The sequence below is a fragment of the Urocitellus parryii genome, chromosome 10 (assembly GCF_045843805.1).
Source record: "Urocitellus parryii isolate mUroPar1 chromosome 10, mUroPar1.hap1, whole genome shotgun sequence".
NCBI classification, from domain to species: Eukaryota; Metazoa; Chordata; class Mammalia; order Rodentia; family Sciuridae; genus Urocitellus; species Urocitellus parryii.
In genome coordinates this window covers 105,719,800-105,742,467 of record NC_135540.1, presented here as the reverse complement: position 1 = coordinate 105,742,467, position 22,668 = coordinate 105,719,800, and the positions used below count along the sequence as shown (strand labels likewise).

The following is a 22,668-nucleotide window of genomic DNA, read 5'->3' as shown; positions in this document are numbered from 1 at the left end:
AAATAAAAACCAAAAATAAAACTGCTAATGTAACTGAACCCAAGTTCCATAAATTTAGTAAACTGGAGACAAAGATACAGATAATTATTAGGCAAATCAAAAGAAATGAGTCATCATAAGTCGACTTGGTTGAGCCTGTGAGGGAAAGAGCACCAAATTAAATAAACGTTGAATATAATGTGAAAAAAATGTATCATTTAAGATATTATCTATAACAAGAAGTCTTCCTGATATCTTTGTTCAATATGAGTCTTTACAGTCTCTTCTATTCCCTTTTCCTTAACCACCTCAACTATATGTAAGTCTGTTTTAGTTGGTATATTTGATATTTCTGCTTATATACATTTCATGCTTTATATAGAAAAGGAAAAAATTGTAAACTTACCTTACATAAATTTTATACAAGGTTTATAGGGTCTGAGAGATTGGGCCAAAGTTATACAACTAGTAGTTGACAGAACTTGTATTTGAATATGGGTTAGTCTGACTTTTTATATCACATGTGTGACTACATTTCAAAAGGTGCTGTTCAATAATTTTTTGAAATGTATACATTCATGTAACCTCAACCCAGATCAACATATGGAATGTTAGAAGCATCCCAGAAATTTTCCCCTTTTTCCTTCTCAATCGTTAAGCATACCACCACCAGCAGACCCTGATCTGCTTTTACCCCAGTCTTTTTTTTTTTTTTTTTTTAATACTACCAGGGAATGAATTCGAGTGTGCTTCACCACTGAGCCACATCCCCAGCCCTTTTTATTTTTTGAGACAAGGTCTCACTAGGTTGCCTAACTGCCTTGCTAAGTTGCTGTGGTTGGCTTGAAACCTAAAATCCTCCTGCTTCAGACTTCTGAGACTCAGGGATTATAGGCATGTGCCAACGTGCTGGGGCATACTCATTTTAAAATTCCATATAAATGTACTCATTTTTATGACAAAATATGTGAGCATTTGAAAGAGGTTTTATCAACAGTACAAAATGTGGAAAGCACTAAATTTTTTTATTATTTTATTTTCATTTATCTTATGACCACTGGCTTTAGGAACAAGATGGAGAAATTTCACTCTATCAGAATTGCTATATGTTAAATAAAACTAGGAGACAAGAGAATTAAACAAAGGCATATACACTATTCTTTGCTTCCCAGCCAAATTTCTGGTAAAGTTTGTAATAATAGGATATCGACTTAGTGGCAGGGAAATTTTTGAGATGGAAACAAATCAGATATGTATGAAAATTTTTTCTGTGTCTTTTCTTAAGCAAGTGACAGATTTATTTAAATTATTATAAAGTGTTTTCTAAAATGTTTTGAGTCTGTCAGCTTATGTGGGTACATAACACATTAAATATTGGTGTGTGTACTTTGTTTCTCAGTATAATTTTTATTTTGTTTTTTAGGAGTTATGGTACAGCACCTGTAAATCTTAATATCAAGACAGGGGGAAGAGTTTATGGAACTACAGGTAAAATTTATATTTGCAGTTGTATCAGTAGGAAAGTAAGTCACATTTGCAAACTTTTTCTGTAAAGGACCAAATGGCAAACATTTTAGGCTGTCCTGACTATATAGTTGTCATTTATTTTTTCTTTGACTTATTTTACAACTTTTAGCAAAAGTAAAACTTTTCTTTACTCCTAGGCTATACAAAATAGTGATTTCAAAATGGAAATTTATGTTATATTACTTCCTATTAGTATAGTAATTCCTTATAAGTAATAAGTCCCTAAGCTTTTCATCTAGTGAATCTTATCATAAAGCTTGAGGTCATCTAATTTTTTTTTTTTATGTTGAACATTATTTTAATGTTTGTTTGGAACTTCTGCCATTTTTTTGTGCCAGGAGTATAAAAAGGTGCAAGTGTTTTCTGTTGGTCTATGGTATCTCCCATCTTTTTGCTAATGTAGCTCCTTTACCATTTTATATTTCTGTGAAATAGGAACAAAGGTCAAAGGAGTAGATCTTGATGCACCTGGAAGTATTAATGGAGTTCCACTCTTGGAGGTAGATTTGGATTCCTTTGAAGATAAACCGTGGCGTAAACCTGGTGAGATTATTGTGTATTATGTTGATTTAAAAAAAATGTATCGTTTGATGTTATCAGTAAAGTAATTTTGAGTATCAACTTAGGTTATTGTTTTTTCAAGGTTATTTTTATTGTGTTAAGCAAATGATGAGTAATAAAGACTTGTATTATTAAATCTGCCTGCGGTCTAGCATAACTATAAATGTTGACATGCATGTTTATTATAATGCCAAATAATTTTGATCAAAATGTTTTGTAGTCTTTGTTTTATGGTGGTAATTTTGAGAACTAGTAGAATTAGAAGGGGTGGTAAGACTGCTAGAATGCTAAAATTTATGTTTCAGTACTTCATTGTATTTTTTAAAAAATATATTTTTAGTTGTAGATGGCCACAATACCTTTATTTATTTTGATATGATGCTGAGGATCAAATCCCTTGCCTCACACATGCAAAGCATATGCTCTACCACTGAGCTAGAATCCCAGCCCAGGTCATTGTATTTTTGCTGCTGTATAGCATTTAAATATTTGCACACTAAAAATATTTTTTGTTTTTAGGTGCTGATCTTTCTGATTACTTTAATTATGGGTTCAATGAAGATACTTGGAAAGCTTACTGTGAAAAACAAAAGAGGATACGAATGGGACTTGAAGTTATACCAGTTACTTCTACTACAAATAAAATTACGGTAATTAGTAAATATTCCAGAATATGCCTACCTTTTTTACTGTCCCACTTTTACTCCCCAAATAAGTCACATTTTCCCTATGAAGGTGGTTAAATGCTACATGGATAGTTTAAAATTTTCATTCTCTTCCCTGTTTTTCTTCCTTTTCAGAGTTTCTTATTAATGATTATTTTTGTTCTTAGTTTCAAGTCACAAACTAGCTACAGCTAGTTTGTCTTTATATGGCCTATCAATTAAAATTTGTGTGGTAACTTAATGGGGAATATGTTATCTAACTTAGGCCGAAGACTGTACTATGGAAGTTACACCAGGTGCAGAGATGCAAGATGGCAGATTCAGTCTTTTTAAGGTGAATTTTAGTAAATTATCCTTGGTTGCTCTCATTTTTTGTTCTTGAGTCTGCTCCATACCACTATTGAAGGGTGAAATTTAAAGTAGAAATAGCTATCTTTTTTCCCAAACCTTCAGCTTCCCGGTGACTTACAAATTTGCTGATTGTTGTTTATCTCCACTTTTGCAAGCATGTGAATTTATAGCCTATCGTTACTAACAAATGCCAAGTTAAACTATTCTTCACTGTATTTTGTGGTTTTATTTTGAGTACAGCACATGTTTATTTATAGGAGATGAAAGTTCATGGTAACAGGGTAAGCTATCATTTTGTTTTGTAGTTCATGCTCTAATTTTTATATGCAGAATTAGAGGCTTATTTTTCCTAATTTTCTTTAAAAAAAAAAGGTTAAGAATGGTGCCATGGTGTTTTCTATCTGTATGACACTGAAATTGTTGGTGTGATGTCTCTTGTAGATCAAGGTGTTTTTCAAGAGTTTTACACATTATCTGAGAGTCTCTAAGATCTCAACAAAAGGGATAAAGCCTTGATTTTTAAAATTAATACTTAAAAGGAGTCGGTTTATGTGAGAAACTTGAAGGATGATATTACTACTTTAGATATCAACTCTGTCTTCTGGCTTCTCCATGCCATGGTAGGCTCATACCCAGTTCAAAAGTGAATATTATATTTTCATTGAAATTCGGTTGGGTAGTCTTTTCTTCCTTTCCCTTAATATTTGATTCTTAACATTGGGCGACAGTGTGATAAAGATTTGGAGTGGCTTTTAGACTGGCAAAAATACTTAGGAAACTTATGATCTGCAAATGAACTCTGCCCCTTTTGAGACTGCAGCGCTGTCTACCAAAATACTGCCTTATGCAACGCATGTGCTATATCTGCAGATGTAGTTGCTCTGCTGGGCACAGTTCTATATAGAGAATCAAATTTTAAATTTACATCCTACTATGGGTAAGTATTTGGTTCTTGTTCTGTTGCAAATATTTTGAAAGTACTTGATAAGACCTACCATATTTTAAAGGGTCATCAATTTCTTTTTGGTAATGTTGTCTTCTTAGGCATTGAATATTTTGTTATACTTGATTATGAAGATGAGATAGAAAAGTTGTCTTAATTATCTTGATTGTTTGCAGTGGTGCTTTTTTCCTTCTAATAGAAATGAGACTTGTTATAAACTCAGCTTCCGGGTACTTTTTCGTTTTCTTTTATGGTAGACTTTTAAAAACAGAAAAAATTCATAGGGGCTGGCTCTTATGGCTCTTACAGATGGAAGCCTGCTGTTATATATTTTATTCCCAAGAAACTTGGTATTATGTTTGCATCCCATTGTTTTTGTAGTAATGCAGCGTCCCCTCCCCCCACGAATACTAATGATTATGCTTATGCTTGTGTTAGTTTTTTTTTTTTCTGAATAGTTTGTTTTCTTCAAGTTGGTTTTTGATGTTATTATTGACTTCTGACTTGGACTTTTCTCAAATGTTTATTGATTGTTGGCCATTCGATTGTTTAAGAGTGGGCTGCTAAAAGTCAACTGGAAGTTCTTGTAGGATTAAGTTTTTTTCATGTTAGTATCTTTAGATTGTTTGCTTCCTCCCCCCCCCCCCCCGCCTTATTTTTGTGATAATATGACTTTTCAGAGAAGGCATTCCAGTATTGTGCCTAGAGGATATGTGCCTGGCTGATTCAGATCTTCTGGGAGCTGGAGTTGTCAGTTTCTGAGCCTTTTGGGTCCTGCCATGTCTGATCAGGATGTCTTTGCTTTCTCTTAGCAACTCAGGATTCAGCTTTCTGTTCTGCTCAGTTACTATTTTCCTCATCTTTTTTCAAAGTCTTAAATGTCATTGCTGTCCCAAATTTTTTGTTCTTGTGGATTGAAACAAATTGTGATTATTTATGGCTTTGCCCTTTTCCTTTATTCACCCTAACATTATTTGGTAAATGTTTTCCTAGGTTATTAAAATATTTTTTTAGTTCTAATTAGTTATACATAACAGTAGAATGCATTTTGATACATCATACATGGAGTGTAACTTCTCATTCATCTTATTGTACATGATAAAATTTTTTGATAGTTATAATTTTGCATAATCTACTATTTGAGTATACCACTGTTTTCTAAGTTTCTTTTTAAAAATATTGTTCATATTAAACTTTTATAAAAATGCTGTAATGGACTAAAGAAACATTCAAAAAATAATTCCCAAACTTTTGGTACTTGGGTAGCATCATTTGGGTGAATATTTAACTTTTCTGGTGTATAGATTTTAAATGAACTACCTCCCCAGCCCTTTGTTTTATTTTGGAGCCAAGATCTGAGTAAGTTGCTTAGGCTGGTCTTGAGCTTGTGATTTTCTGCCTCATACTCTGGAGTCACCCAGCCAAAATTACATTGGTTATAAACTCCATATCTTTTGAAGGAATTTGAGGAAGTGATATTTAAACTAAGCCCCAGAGTCAAACATTTATTAGAGTTCTTATTGAACACCAGATACTGATCTCTAGTTACTTTAGATACAGATTTGTTATACATAGTCCATGTCTTCAGAGATTCTGTAAACTGGCAGTAGACAGTAATCATAAACAAAACAAGATACTTTCAGGTAATGATACTAGTAAGAAATTCTATGGGAAAACAAAAATGATTGGGAGTGGTTAGGGAAGGCCACTCTTAACGAGCTAATTGAATAAGACAGGAATCCTCCCATATCTGAAGGAACACATTGCAAGACCTTTTGGGTATTATAAGTTTCCATACATACCCATGATAATGTTTAATGTGTGAATTAGGAAGAGCTAAACAATAATAAAATAGAATGATAACAATATATTGTAATAAAAATTATGTGAATGGCGTCTCTCAAAATATATCTTACTATATTGTAGATCTTAGTAACTTCAGCATACTTGTTTTTTCTTTGCTTACTGAATCTAGAACATTTACCTTTTCATTTAATGGAAGCACTTTACAGCTTCTCTTTGCATATCCAAATTGCCAGTATCACTACTCTTGTTCTTGGGGACTATTATTGAGTAAAATAAGGGTTAGGAACATAAGAACTATGATACCACCAAAGTCTTTCCAGTGTTCCAGACGGCTAAATGTTTAATGTACAGGTAGCACAGACAGGATGTACTAGACAAAGGGATTATTCATATCCTATGTGGGATGAAGTTAGAATGTTCAGGATTTTATTATGCTACTGTCATTGCACTGTTTAACTTACAAATTTTTTATTTTGGAATTTTTCATTTAATATTTTTGGTCTGCTTTTGACAAGTGGTAAATGAAAATACAGAAAGTGAAACCAAAGATCAGAGATAGGAAGGAGAAAGCCATGAGTTCTATAGAGAGAGCATGTAGTATAAAAACCCTGGGAGGCTGGGGTTGTAGCTCAGTGGTAGAGCACTTGTCTAGCATGTGTAAGGCACTGGGTTCCATCCTTAGCACCACATAAAAAATAAATAAAAGTATTGTATTCAGCTACAATTAAAAACATTAAAAAAAAAAGCCTGACAAATCAGTAGCTTATATGTTAAAAAGGACAAGAAAAAAAGACCATATGACTGGACATAGTAAAGATCAGTTGGGGAAGAATAGAGGAAAACAATGTCAGAGTAGTAAACAGGGCCCATGCCAAGTAGTCCTTGTAGGCTGCCAAGACATTGATTTTTTTTTTCCCCCCTAGTTGCAATAGGAAACTTGGACAGTTCTGAGCAGTGAAGAGACATTAGTTGATTTAAACTTATATTTTAATAGATTGCTTTGGCTATGTATGGAGGATGGATTTTAGAGAGGAGAAAGTGGTGAGACAAGTTCACGTAGCAGAATGGCTGAGATTATATTGGTGGGTTTGACTTGGGGGCAAATAGACATGTTGGGCACTATTTAGTATAATTAATAAGTGATCTAACTGTAAAAAAGCAAGATTTTTTTAAGATTCTCTTGGTCCTTGCCTTTGGGAAAGGACAGTGATGCTGAATTTAGATGGAAAGAGGACCATAGAATTTAGGGCCTAAGATATACTGTGATGTTATTTAAGTGGAGAGGGCTTTATAATAAATGGTGGGATTTTTGTATATGTTGTAAAGGTTAAGTTGACATATTGTATACTGACATATAGTTAATACTTAGGTGTTTGTTTTCCTTGAGTAATTTATGATAGAAACGTATGATGATAGAGCCATTTGTTTATCTGAGGAAGACTCAGATAGGATCAGATTGGGGAAAATCAATAGTTTTTTGGCCAAGGCATCTTCGAGATGTCAATTAGACAAGTCAGATGTTGCATATAAATTATTTGTGTTCATTAGCACTATTATGTCAAGTCTGAGTATTCCTGACATCCCTAAGCAGAGCAATGCATTTTTTAAAATTGTTTCCATAGCATCTTTGTCTGTATTTTTCATAGCATTTATATATTGCATATTTTGGGGTCTGTTTTTCCCTGAGGTTTGAGATACATTGTATTTTTCTCTGATGTCTCAGCTACTGGTATATAGTATGTGTTTTGTGGTTAATAAATGGTGAATGAATTATGTTCTGTTTTCCAGTCACCAAATCCTATCAGTTTTACTTGTCACATGCCTGTCAGTTCTACTTCAGTTTTTCTGTCTCCATTGCCTTAGTGTTGATCCTTATCTCCTTAGGATCAGTACATTTTAAATAGACGTATTGGGTGCTTTTTAATGTAATTAATAAGTGATTTAACTGTAATGGCTTAAAGCAAGATTTTTTTTTTCCACATAATGACCTTTGGAATCAAATCAATGGTTCAAATATATTAGAGTCAAATATCTGAGATTCTCTTATCTTTGCCTTTGGGAAAGGACAGCGATGCTGAATTTAAATGGAAAGAAAACCATAGAATTTAGGGCCTGCGATATATTGTGATGTTATTTAAATGGAGGGCAACTTTGATTAAATTTAATAATTTGATGATTATTTTAAGATAGAAATTGAGATAAAAGCAAAAGAGCATAGACATAGAGGAGTATAACTAGACCATATTCAGAGGATCTGATGGAAGCAGAAAGCATGGGCAGACAAATCTTTGACAAATAATAGACTAAATGGATACCTGGTTTGGAAATAAGTATAGAGACTGAAGAAGTATGAAGGAGACAGAAGATTGATGATAAGTTTTTAGATCTACAGAACTGGCAGATGGTGGTACTGACAATGTGATGGGAAAATTGAAGAAATGGTATGGATTAGGGGCAGATTATTTGTATTTATGTTGCAGCAAATCTAAATAGAAAATGGTCAGAATGGCTAAAATGGCCACTAATTGTTTTGAATGAGGATAGTGAACACAGATGGAAAAAATTCTTCAAGGCCTTTCTTGAACTCTGACAAATGGAGTTATACTGAGTATTTTGAACTCATTTATTGTAGATCAGAAATAATTTGTGAAAGTTCCAAAGAGTTTTAATTTCTTGAGCATCTATGTGACAAAATTAACATTTTAGTAGTTGGAACATTTTGATCCCATAATCCATCTTGATGCCTTTCACTTAAGACTAATAAAGAAGTTAATTTTAATAAATATTCAGCCATAAAAATTTTTATATGTAACTTCATATAACATTTATAAATTTATAAATGTTATAAATTTAACACCTTAAGTATTTTGTGTTTTATATTAAATAAGCTAATTTTCTTTAATGTTTTTGTTTTTGTTTAAAGGTACAGCAGGGCAGAACTGGAAATTCAGAGAAAGAAACAGCACTTCCATCTACAAAAGCCGAGTTTACTTCTCCTCCATCTTTGTTCAAGACTGGACTCCCACCAAGCAGGTTAGTAGAAGAGTTGTAACTCAATTATTGTAAGGCATTGGTGTCTTTTATATTTAATTTGTGCTGTATTAAGTATAAAGTTAGTTTCCCAGTGTTCTACCAACAAAAACTGGAACTTTGTAGTTCAAAATGAATTCTTTGTGAAAATATCTTCTGGATGGTATTGCATCTGGAAGAAGTAAGAGAAAACCTGGGTAAGCAAGAAATGAAGCACAGTATATAGTTATGTGTATATATAAAGATAGTAATCTTAGTAAGGATGATAAAAATGATCTTGCTATTGTCTGTGCATGTTATTTTTAAAGATATTTGGCTTCCTACATCTAAGGGTTTTGCTGATCTTAGTAAAAGAGGTGGTAGAAATTTCATTCTAGACATCTTTCAAATTAAAAGCATTTTTTTCCCCTTTGATTTTAGTGCCAGTACCTAATTTTGTTCCTTTAGCTAATTTTGTTCCTTTAGTTCACAAAGTACAAGATATAACTTGCAAACGTGGAAAATGTCCTTTTTACTCAATTGTGACAAATGTTTTATCTGTTTCTCCATTACAAGGATAAGGGCAAAGGATAGGCTAAGGCTTGAGAAGTTTGATGATGCTGGCAGTTCAATCTTAGGTTAGATAAACGTGTCTGAAATCTGGGCCTGGAACCCAGCAATTTCTAGTTCTCAGCCAAGTTACTTACTATTTGTGTTACTTGTTTAAATTTATTTTGTACAGCTTTCTGTTTTTAATTGTATAATTTTTTATTGTCAAATTATTATACTTAATAATATACTAATGCAGGAAGAAACCTTATGGGAGTATATAGTTTAACCCTTAGGTACAGATTTTTGATTTTAGCCAAAATTACATATCAGTGGTCCAAAATTTTTATGGATTGTCATTGACACATTCAAATGTGATTATTTAAACTAAATGCAATCTCATAGATTGATAAGAACTTATGATAGCTAAAGGATATTGATTTTTGTAATTCATAGTATTCCTTTAGATCTTCCTCTTTTTTTTTTTTAAGGGAATCAATTTTCATTCATTGAGTTGCTGATGTTTTGTAGTATAGTGTTATGAGCTTGGCATATGGAGTTATACTTTAAGGGTTCAAATTCTGTCTCTGAAACTTAATAGTTGTATGTCTCTGGGCAAACTCCCACATTGTTTTAGGCTTGGATTTCCTAATCTATAAAATACTATAATAACACTTCCTTCATTACATAGCTGTATATGTTAAATGCATTCATTTATGTAATGTATTTCAGAACAGAGTGTGGTACATAAAAAATATGCTGTTGATGTTTGCTGTTATAATTAAACTATTTAAAAATAATTAGCAGGTTTTCTGTACATTGCTTTTTGTTTATTGTTTAAATTTAGGTCAGATTATATAAGACCTTATCCCATTATAAGAGCTTTGGCTTTTTTGTCATTGAAATAAATGGGAAGCCATTGTCAGATTTTGAATGGAACAATTAGATAATCTTATTTAGGTGTTAATTCTCTGTTGAGCTATTTTACTATGAACATCCTATAGAGTAATTAAGGGAGGAAATGGTCCAGTTGGGAAGTTAACAGCAGTTATTAAAACGAGAGAGTTGTGATTTGGACTTTCATGATAGTGGGGAGAAATAGTCAAATACTGGCTATATTTCAAAAACTACACTAGTAGCCTGTTTTGATGGATTATGTATAGATTTTAGAGAAAAATAAATCAAGCATGAATACAAGGTTTTTGCCCTACTCAAGTGGAATAATGGAGTCCTTTTTATGGAAACAGAAAAGATTACTGAAGGAGTGACTTCAGAAGGGGAAGACTAAAAGTTCAGTTTAGAGCATAATAAAACTGAGATGCTCTTTCAGCATACAAATAAAAATGTGAGTGGGAAATCGGATATGTGGGTTTGGAGTACAGGGGAGAAGTATTGGCTAGAGATATCAACTTGAGATGAACACTGTTCAGTAGTAAATGAAGCTATGAAATGGAATTTGAGCATAAAAGAAGTATCAATAGAGAGTAAGAGAACAGAACTTTGAGGTATTCCTGTGTGGGTTAGAAAAATAAAGGAACTCAGTGAGAAAGGACAAAGAAGAATGACTATTGAAGAAAACCCAAAGAAAAGGGTGTGTTTTAAAAAGAAATGATCAACTACCAAAAATTAAGAAAAGGAAGATTGAGAATAACTATTAGATTTTTATATGTGAAGGTCATTGGTGATCCTGACTGGGATCACTTTCAGCCATTCAAGGTAAAGTTAAAAGACTAGAATTAGAATGGACTTAAGAGAAAATGGGAGTAGAGGAGTTAGAAAAAAAATCTTAAAAAATTTTCAAGACTTCTAATTTTTTCAGTGGGGGCCAGTGCCAAGAAATGGAACAGTATTTGAAGGGAAGTGTGGCATCAGGAGGTGTTTCATGGTGAAAGTCATTAGAGCATTTTGTATACTTAGGGGTTGAGTTACTAGAGGAGAAATTGATCAAGCAACAAGTGAGAAGGGGTCAGTTGTTGTAACACAGTCCAGAAGGCATGGACTATAATATGCTGAAGTTATCCTTAAGTAGGAGCATGGACAACAGACAATTTACTCAAAACAGGAGAGAAAGTAGGATACAGGGCCCCATTGCATGTAAGTAGGTGGATAATGGAAATGGGAAAAGTTATTTCTCTCATCTTTTTCAAGTATGTGTTGAGGAGTAGCTAGGCTGCTAGGTATTGAACTCGCGGGTTCTCTGTCACTGAGCCACATCCCTAACCCTATTTTATATTTTATTGAGAGACAGGGTCTCACTGAGTTCTTAGTGCCTCTCTTTTGCCAAGGCTGACTTTGAACTCATAATCCTCCTGCCTCAGCCTCCCAAGCCATTGGGATTACAGGCATGCTCCACTGTGCCCAGCGAAGCTAGAGTTTTCTCACAAGAGTGTAGGTTGTACCAGGTAAACATGTACTGAGCAGGTACTCAAGGGGTTGATAATAATGATGGACCATGGATCTAAGTAGAGATGGAGACAGTAAGGAGAGATGGGAGAACACAGATGGGCAAGGAACAAATAAAAAGTAGGTAAAGAAAGAATGGAAAAATTAGCAGGCCCATCATGACTAAAGAAAAAGTGAATAATTTATCTCTGCAACCTGTAGAAACTAAAATTACCTTGCATATCAATGCTGTCACTTTTGTGTATAAAGGACACTATTTACTAGAAAAATTGCTTTCTGGATTTATCTTCAGTTGACCAAAAGGATATTTTCTAGTCAATGTGAAATATTTTTTTAAAAAAATTAATATAATTTTTATTCGTATTTGTGGAGATTGGATAAAATCTTTGAAAATAAGATTTTATTGACTTTAGAGAGAAGAGGATAATGTCATTTATTAAAACATAGTAGAGGCTACAAAATAGGCATTTGAGTAATTAGCTGCACTGTTGATGTAATTTCTATATTTCCATTGCTAAAATCTTAGATTGCCTACAAACTTATAGATGTTGATATGCTTGCATAGAACCTTATTAAAGAAAATTTTTGGTACCTTATCTGAAGAAGTACTGGGTTTCTAGTTTCTTATCCTGCCCAGCAAATTGTTACACTTTAGTGAAAGGTTAATAATATTTAATATATTAGAAATTCTTCTTGATCTTCAAAAGGTTTTGTATTATTTACCTCTTTTGAAGTACATACATACAGAAAAGTGACATTAACAATTTACAGCTTAGTAAGTTTTCACAAACTGAACATACTCATGAAAATCATTATGTAGATCAATAAATAGAATGTTACCATTCTCCTGAAAGTCCCTGTTTTACCTTCTTCATTTTTATTTTCTTAATATTTTTTGACAAAAGTTCAAAATTCCAAGGAGTTGGAAGAAAAATACAAAAAACTTCCATATACACAGATTCACCAGTACTAACATGTTGTCATACTTGCTTTAATTTCTCAGAAGCATTTTTCTTCTGAACCTTTTGCATGTTAATTGTGAGCTTTACTTCCCTCTATCCCTAAATATTTCTGCATGTTTTCCTTAAGAGTAAGGACATTCTGTTACATAATCATAGGGCACAGTTATCAAAGTGAGAAAATTTTAATAATAATTTTATCTATATAGGTTATAAATTTTACCAATTATTCCAATAAGCCCTTTATTGCAGTTCTTTCCTTTCCTCCTGGAGTTAGAATTCAGTCTGGGATCATTCATTATATTTAATTCTTTTATCTCTTTATTCTTTTCTAATCTGGAAAAGCTGTTCAGCCTTTCATTATTTATATTGTGGTATTGAATTTTAGAAGAGTACAATTCAGTTGTTTCACAGATGATCCTTCAATCTGGGTTTGTCTCATGTCTCCTCATTATTAGATTTAGGTTTTGCTTTTGGCACAGTAGTAATATGTAAGTGATGTTGTGTCATTTCCAGTGCATTTCTTGGGAATACATATCACTTTGACCCATTATTTTACTAGTGATGATAACCTTGTGGGTGGCACCCTTCAGATTGCAGCACTTCACAGTTGCTATTTCCCCCCTTTGTATTTAATAATTTTGTGGGGAAACTGGGTGTAAATACCTCATTCCTTTACAAACTTCCCAAGAATTTTAGCATCCATTGATGGTTTTCATTTTAATCAGTTACTACTGTATTGGCTTAAATAGTGATTACAAATGATTATCTAACTATTTCTCTTCATATTTATTAGTTGGCATTCTACTTTTAAAATGAGGTTTCCCATCTACCTCACTTACTATCTCTTCGGTTTATTAATTCTTTTTTTATGTGTAAGAGAGCATGTATGTATGGCTTATAAATAAGGCTTTTTTGTATATGTAGTGTATAAAGTGTATGTATGATTCATATGTACTCTAATTCATTTTGATGCTCAAATTGTACCGGTTTATGTCAGTAGGAGCTCTCTTTAAATAGGCTTTTGTAACTTTTTAACGTGTCACCATCTTTTTTTTTTTTAAATTCTTTATTATTTATCATTACTAAGACGTTCCAGGCTTACCTTGTACTTTCCCTGCTTTTTCCCAAGAAGCAGTCATTTATTGAAGGCACACTCTACCTCTTAGTGGGAAATGGTTATTAAAAACAAAGACCAGAGTGCTGGCTGTGCTTATTGTACTGAAGAACCATTATTTCCAGGCCTTTTCAGTACTCAGGAAAAAATAATTTCAATATGAAATTGTCCGTATGCATGTTCTTTTTACAAAATTTTAATCATGAAATTATATTTCTTTTGCATTTAGTTCAACACCAGAATTCCTAATTTTCTTCTCTTCACCTATTCCGTGTTACATCTCTCTTTTCTCACAGAGAGAACTTAGATCTCAACAGCTTTATAAATATTCATTTGATTGATGTTCAAGTACACCTAAAATAGATTCATAACTTCTCTACACTTACATTACAGAAAGCAAACCCAATAGGTAGAGTTCAAGATTCGGTTGCATTTCTTTTTTTTTTTTTTTTAAGACTGAAGGTGAATAGTTAAAGTATTGTGTTCAAAAATTTCCTTCAGTGGTTATGTTATTTAAAATATAATTTGTTTCATTATATATGTTTTCACTTTTTAAAAAATTTTTTTTTTTTGGTTGTTGATAGACCTTTATGTATTTATTTTTATATGTGGTGCTGGGAATTGAACCCAGTGCCTCACATATGCCAGGCAAGTGTGCTACTGCTGAGCATAGCCCCAGCCCCTAGGTTTTCACTTTTAGCATTCTTTTTTTTTGCATGGTTACTGATAATTTTATTTTTTGCTTATGTTAAATATTAAAAATAGCTTCAAAGATAAGAATATCCAAAGGTATAAAAAGACTTTGTCATTCTTGTTTTATTATTGTGAGATTTCATTCCATTTTGTTTCTGATTTGTTCTTGTGTCTCTTTTTATATAAGTAAGCATATATATTTTGCTAGTTTCTTTGCATGAGCATTTTATTAGACTCTTAAAGGGCTGGCAAGAGTGTAAATAGCTGAACTTTTTATAGAGGATGTCACTGGGGGATAAAATTAACTTTGGAGTTTTACTGTGAAAGAGTCGTTACTTTGAAATGGAATTTTAATAAAATATATGTATTTAGTATATCGGTTCTAAATACATATATTAGTGTATATGAAAATAATTAGTATTATTCTTAACTGGTTGCACTAACAATACCTATATCTGTTATTGAAAAATGTAGGGAAGGAAATACCAAAATTTGAATAAGATTTTGTGAAACTATAGAAATTAATGTTATTCATTCATAGTCAAGGAAATTTATTTTTTGATAATTTATTTTAACCTGAAACAAATACTTGGTACTTTTCTTATTTCTACATTTTGACATCATGCTATGTTGAATATTTCTAAAAATATTCTTGAGTTTATAATATATTGGTAATACTAGTATTTAAATGTCCCTAGTAGTCTTAGTTCCACAGCAGGTATTTTATATGACTTGAAAAGGATGATACTATAGGAACATGTTAAAGAACTTTAGCAAAATCATGTAAAGGAAAAAAAGAAAGAAACAGTACAAGGGGGGTCAGAGACAACAATATGTAAGAAAAAACATAGAAAATTTATCTCACCAGAAACAGCACCTCTTCTCAGTCTCAGACAAGTACTGCCTCCAGAAAAGCCAATTCAAGCGTTGGGAAGTGGCAGGATCGATATGGGAGGGCCGAATCACCTGATCTAAGGTAAGGCTATTTTTAAACATTGGATACTCCCTGATGTTTAGATCACCGGTGTTGTTTTGTCTCATTAGTAAGATAAGAAATTTTGATTAGTCTACCATATTTTTACCCCCCATATTATGCTTTTTTAGAGTACAGTTAAGGGTTTTTTAGTTACCTTATTAATGAAGACCTAGCATGTATCTTGCCACTCATCCTTCTGGCTTTTTATAATACATAATAAATTGTATTAAACCACACTAAAGGGTGGTCAGTAAATATTTTACTCTCCCCTTGCTGCAGGTTATCTCTTCTTTTTCATATAATATCCTGTTAAAATATTCCCAGTTGCTTTTTACCACCTATGGAGTAAAATATAACCTTTGAGACAGTATTTAGAGCCTGTAAAATTTGACTCCACTTAAATCTTTTCAATTTTTACACCCAACAATAGTGTATAAACCTCTTATTCCATTAAGTGGGTCTACTGTCTGTCCTGGTATGTACTATTTTCCTTATTATGCTTTGATGACTTGCCTCCATAGAATTTTGGCTTGTTTTCTAAATTTTATATTTACAAAGCATACAATCTTAGAAATTATCATTTCTCTGAGCCTGTGAAATAGAAGTATAACTTTATTCCTAAGGGATAAAATGAGAAGCAACTGTGTCAGTATGTGAAAATGCGTGACCAATATTAACCAGTCTGAGAGATTATGCTTCAATGCCTGAAATGGGATAAAGACCAAGATAGCTTCCAAATATAACCATAGAAGTTTTAAATAACTGTGGTATTGTAAGGGTATTTGTTTTTGTTACAAATTTTTAGACTTTCTTTCTATACAACTTATTTTTTAAAGTAATTTTTGTATCTTATGATGATGGCTTTGAATTAGAGTTTCATAACACCTTAAAATAAGCAAAGGGAAGAAACAATTTGACTTCTTAGATTTCTTTTTCTATGGAGTCTTAATTATATATTTCCCATGAGTTGTAAGAATTTCTAGTCAATTTACTTTAATAAAATTTCCTATTAGGAGAGAATAAGCTTAGACATTGTCAAAAGTAGGTATTCCTCTCAGTAAAAAATAATTTGACTCTATAAAGAATATTAAAACTACAGTTTAGTAACTAATACAGTTAAAAATGTGTTATCTGTGTTTTCAGTGTAGTGTTACCTGTGTTGCTTTAGCAGGTTAAAGAATGAAAATTTATATATCTTATTTTAACAGTACTTTTTTTCATATGTATTATATACTAGAAATGAAAAATGTCCAGAGCTGTTTTAAGGAAAGGAAACTGTAACAAATGTGGACATGAATTTTTTCATACTTGTCATCTCTCTGGAATCCAAAGTGTTAAATACTCACTAATATAATTTCTCTGTTACTAACTTTATTTAGTGCATGGAGAAATACTTGGAATTGTCTTTAAAGTGATCAGTAACATCAATAAATTAGACAATAAGAATTTTAATTATCAATAGCATAATAATTTTATAATGAGCCATCTTTGTATATAAAGAATAAAATTTTCTTAACAATTGTCTCATGGCTAAGTATTGGATTTGGATCTTAGATGTAGTTTTGTCAGTAACTCCCTGTGTGAATTAAGTAGAGTTTCTAAAATCTCTATTTCTTCATTACCACTGTGTAAAATATTGGGGCTAGACTATGTAATCTGGAAAGCTTCTTCCTTTGGTCCTGAAATTTTCTTATTTTCTGGTTAGTTCCTGGTTTATGATGAAATAGAAGATCTTGGGAATTAGGGAATTTGCCCCAATTCACAGCAAACCCTGGGTTAGAATCCCTTCACTGTTGGCAAGTTATCCTTTGTAGGCAAAGTGTCATAGAAATACATTAAATCCATTATTTTTTAATTTTAAAGTTTATATTTTTTTTGTACTGTTTGAACATCTGAAATTTCTTTTATATCAGTCATTTACTTAGAATTTTAAAAATTTTATTTCATTTTTTATATAATATTTTATTTCTTGAAACAACATGGCTGGTTTATGGGAGAATATTGGTTTTCCTACCTGAAAATGATGCATCTCAGTGCTTACTCTATGTAAACTTCCTCCATACTCCCTTCTCCCCCTTAAAAAAAAAAAAAAAAAAAAAAAAAAAAAAAAACTTTGGAAACAAAAAAAAAACCTCCATTCTGACTTTGTGATTATCTTGGGAAATATATGTAATAGGAAAGTGAATACTGTATTTTCAGTGCATTTTTTTTGTATTTTTGAAAATTCCAAAATCCCTAGGTAAGAGCTCTTTTTAAGCATTGTATAAGTGTGTGCATGTGTATGTAGAGTGTGTACACTGTATGTGTATACACACACACTTAATGTTAAAATAGAAAGCTAGATTTCGGCTTTTGATTTTTTTTTTTTCTGTTTTATGTGTGTATGTGTTGTGTTTTTTTGGTGGGGGGATGCCAGGGAATTGAACCCAGGGGTGCTTAACCCCTGAGCCACAGCTCAGCCCCCCCCCCTTTTATTTTATATTTTTTAGCTGTAGTTGGACACTTGCCTTTATTTTAATTTATTTTTATGTGGTGCTAAGGATTGAACCCAGGGCCTCACATGTGCTAAGCAAGTGTTGTACCACAGAGCTCTGTTCCTAGACCCCCTTTTTTATTTTGAAATCGGGTCTTCCTAAGTTGCTTGAAGTCTTGCCATATTGCTGAAGATGGCCTTGAACTTGACATCCTCCTGCCTTAGCCTCCAGAGTTACTGGGATTACAGGAGTGCACCACTATCCCCAGCTCAGCTCTTATATTTAATGTAATTGAGAAATGTGGACTTTGAGGCATTGCTTAAATCTGAAGGTTGAAATTCTTTTAATAAGCTACTATATTTGAAGCCTTGGACTTCTTACCTCACACTAATAACTCTTAATTTGCATAACAATGTTTTTCAAACATTTTAAATAGTATTCTTTAAGCTAATTTGGTATCTATAACAATGGCATTTTATTAAGTTTGCTTCATAAATTCAAATTTGTAACACTTAGAAAACCAATTAGAAGATTGGAACACTTTTAGTAAACAGAAGATTAAAATTCATATATTACTCATTCATTGATTGTTGGCTATAACCTATCCTAATATCCAGTTTATTTCTTGTTTCCATTTTATAGTATCAAATTCTTTTAGATAATGAATTTCAAATTCTGTTGTTTTTTTTTTAAACGCTTATGTTCCTGTATCAGAATACTTTTTATCTGTTTGAGATTCTTCAATGAGGATTGGTAAAATTGCTTTTCAGTGTTGAATCATTAATATATTAAAACCTGCTTATACCTTGTATAATAAACAAGCACAAAACTTGTAATAAAACTGGATGTTTAATGCACATTATGTCTAAAAAAAATCACTTCTTCATCTGTTCGTAAATATCTACTTTATGTGTCAATGAGACAGGCCTTAGTGTATTTGAGCACTCTGCATGCTTCTATAATTTATAGCTTATGAGATTTTATGTGATTGGATGTATGAAGGCCTTTGTTATTTTATAAAACGTTTCCTGGAGAGCTGTGATTTTCCTTGTCAGTGATAAATTTAAAGGCGTGAATTTAAGCATAAATATTGCAGGTAAAACTTTATTGCAAGCTCTGTACAAAAATGAATAAACTTGATTGCATTAATGAACACTTTTATGCCCTCCAGTGAGTCATTTTGAACATATTTCATCTTTAAGCATTCAAGGCCTTTTGTTTTGTTGTAAATAAAGCTTAAAAAGTAACTTAATATTTCACTAATTCAGGTACCAGAAAATTAGCGTGGAAATTATTGGTTTTTGGAAAAAGGGGAAGGGCATACTGAGTTGGGAAAGGCATACTGTAGAGGGGTATATGGAACCTGAAACATGGTACTGCAATTTTAGTATGCAAAAGAGCCTTTTGGCTCATCATAAAAATGAAGTTAATTGAATTTATGCCTCATTTGCAATGTTTTTCTTTATGGCTGAGTAATACTCTATTGTGTATATATACCATGTTTTCTTGTTCGTTCCTCTGTCAAAGGTAACATAGGTTGGTTCCATTACTTGGCTATTGTGAATTGTGCTGTTGTAAACATGGACATGATTGCATCCCTGTAGTATGCTGATTTTAGATCTTTTGGATATATACTTAGGAGTGGGTACTGTGGATAGAACCTGGGACCTACTATCACTGAGCTACATTCCCATCCCTTTTTAGTTTTTATTTTGAGACAGGGTCCACTTAGTTCCCTGGCTGGTAAGGAATTTTTGATCCTGCTGCCTCAGCCTCCTAGGTTGCTAAGATTATAGGCATATGATACCACACCTGTAGATCACAGGTTTTATCCATATCTTTTAAAATTGGTGCTAAGAGGAAATAAATCACACCTCCTTGAAGATGTTTTAAATTCTGTGATTTGTATTTTGGATGTATGTTATTTTTCTAGTTAGGATTTTTGTTTAATAAATCCATCTGAACACTAGAAAATATTAAATTTTCTTTACAAAAATATGTAATGAGTTTCACCTTATGTTAATTAATAGGCCTTGATAGTATGACTCTATTGAGCAGTAAAGCATTAAATATTAATTTTCAACAACTAAATTTTTTCAAGAGGAAAATCAAATGTCTGTTGGTCTCTTCTTTGAACATGTTCTTTATGTTGTAGTCTGTAGTCTTCACTTTGACTGTTTGTTGGAATTACTTGGGAGATCTTATAAAAGTATTGATACTTAGACCTTAAAAAAATATTGATACTTGGCACTCTGGGCATCATGAATCTTTCTTTTTTTTTTTCTTCTCCATATTTTATTGGTGCATTATAGTTGTACATAATGATGAGCTTTGCTGTTACATATTTGTACATACACGCAATATAACAATATAATTTGGCCAGTATCACCCCCAGCACTCCCCTTGCATCAATACTTCCTACCCTTTAATTCCTTTCATCCTCAAATCTCCCTTTGTTTTCCATGAGATCTGCTCCCAGTTTTCTTTTCCTTTTATTCTCCAGCTTATGTATATCGGAGAAAACATAAGTCCCTTGACCTCTGGGTTTGACTTCTTCGTTTAGCATAGTCTGGAACCTAGTCTGGTTCCATAGTGTTGCTATTGTGAATTGTGTTGCTATAAACATGGGTATGCATGTATCACTATAGTATGATGACTTTAATTCTTTAGGATAAATACTGAGGAGTGGTATAGTTGGGACTTAATTATGGTGCCCCATGCCTAGTCTCTTGAGAAACCTCCATACTGATTTCCATAGTGGTAGTACTAATTTACAATGCCACCAAACAGTGTAAAAAGTGTTCCTTTTTCTCCACATCCTTTCAGCATTTATTATTATTTCTATTCTTGATGACTGCCATTCTTATTGGTGTGAGATGAAATCTCAGGGTAGTATTAATTTGCATTTTCCTAATTGCTAATGATGTTGAACTTTTTTCCATATTTGTTGGCCATTTGTATTTCTTCATTTGAGAAGTGTCTTTTTAATTCATTTTGGGCATAAGGATTCTTAAAAGCTCCCCAGATGAATGATTCTGATGTACAGGCAAATTAAGAATCATTTTAAGGTGAAGACTTATTTCTGGCTGGACATAAAAATTAAGATCAAATGCTGGCTGGGCATTTTGGATTTTGAAGTAAAATGATAGATTTAGCTATAATGAACTGACATTTGCATGGCATTTTATAGCCTCATTGAGTTCTTTATGGGCTTTTCATTTAATTTATATTCTCTGCCTCTTTGGAAAGTCTTTTGGTTGGTAACCATTATCAGGTGAATTATGCTGCTGTAAGCAGGATGCTAAATAATATATTTGCCCAAAAGAAATCCTATACATAAAAATATTTTCCCCAATTCAGGCTTTTCCCTCCATGTAAAATGTCCTTGCTTCTCAATGTCTAAATCCATCCTATTTGTCTTTCAAGGTTCATTTCTTTCCTACAGTAGCTTGAAAAGATGTTACACTGATTTCTGAGCAGAATTGTACAGCCATATCTTTAAATACATGATCTGATTTAGACATCATGCCAATTGCATCTGTCTTGGGAATATGAAAATACCACATTCTAGTTTTCCCCCTAGAGAATAGACCTCTGTACTGTCTGCCACTCAATTCTTATTAGAAGCTCTATTATGAGAAAAATAGATTTCCATAAGAATATGCGATTCATCCTTTTCTTTTAAAATAGCGATTCTGAACTTTTCCTTAAAGTAATAACCTTTTTGAAATTTTGCTGCAAACTATGGTCTCTTGTTTGAAATTTACATATATACACATGCATTTATTTAGTTTCAGGGCCTCTTGATTCTCGTTAGAGAACCATGTGTGCTAGTTAGGAACATTTGCTATCAAAAACATATTAAGTCCTTAGATAAGCCTGACCATTCAGAGGAATAAATACTCAGACCACATTGTTTTGCTTGCTTTTATTTTAATTGCTTCTTATTGTTATGCTTTGTATAGATAGCATCGAGGAACATTTTGAGAAATAGCTCCGAGATTTACTTTTGTTTTGTTGTAATGTTGGAAACTTCAGAGCTTTTCAGAGAATGGAGTTACAATCCATTAGAGGGTTATGAAATCAATTTGGTGGTTCTTCCAATATATTGTTTATTTTGCTTTTTTCCTCTTATATATAAATATTAACATTAAATTAGAGTTGATTTTAATAATTTTTCTTTATGGTAAGCATTATCTCGTGAAATTTTTTCTTTAGGTTTTATGTACTATCATTATGTTCTGAATTGCCATGCAAAATGTATTTCTCACTGTGTTTTTAAAAACTCTTCAACTCTCATACTTTCTCTTAAGTGGACTCAAAGACCAGAGTTTTTCTCCTTATTATCATCTACATGGGAATAATAATATTTATTATGAGGAACAAACATATGTAAAACCCTTATAGAACAGTGGTTGTCTGACAGTAAGTGCTTAATAAATACTGCTATTACCAGCAAAAGCAAACTTAAGAGGAAATGATTTTTTCTTATGTGCCTTAAAGATTTTTATATCAATGATGTTCTTTGCTTTGATTGCTAAAAATAAGTAGCTCAGAAATCAAATTATGGCAAAAGATTAGCAATTAACCTTTTTACTATCTTTGCTTGGCCCCAAGTTTTCTATTAAAAGTTTTTGTTGCATTTCTGCAAGCAGC

At 32.4% G+C, this 22,668-nt stretch overlaps 1 protein-coding gene across 8 annotated transcripts in view; it reads left to right on the top strand.

Annotated features, from left to right (window-relative positions):
• The window catches only part of Fip1l1 (factor interacting with PAPOLA and CPSF1), a 68,031-nt gene that overhangs the window by 10,688 nt on the left and 34,675 nt on the right, over window positions 1–22,668 (top strand). For 2 of the 8 annotated variants that reach the window (XM_077803570.1, XM_026385450.1), the window contains 6 exons: window positions 1,403–1,467; window positions 1,942–2,049; window positions 2,587–2,717; window positions 2,998–3,066; window positions 8,756–8,865; window positions 15,431–15,538. In XM_077803570.1, the coding sequence (XP_077659696.1) occupies window positions 1,403–1,467; window positions 1,942–2,049; window positions 2,587–2,717; window positions 2,998–3,066; window positions 8,756–8,865; window positions 15,431–15,538 (591 nt within the window). The remainder of the gene's footprint in view (window positions 1–1,402; window positions 1,468–1,941; window positions 2,050–2,586; window positions 2,718–2,997; window positions 3,067–8,755; window positions 8,866–15,430; window positions 15,539–22,668) is intronic. The other 6 variants (XM_077803572.1, XM_026385479.1, XM_077803573.1 and 3 more) reach the window with 3 other exon arrangements.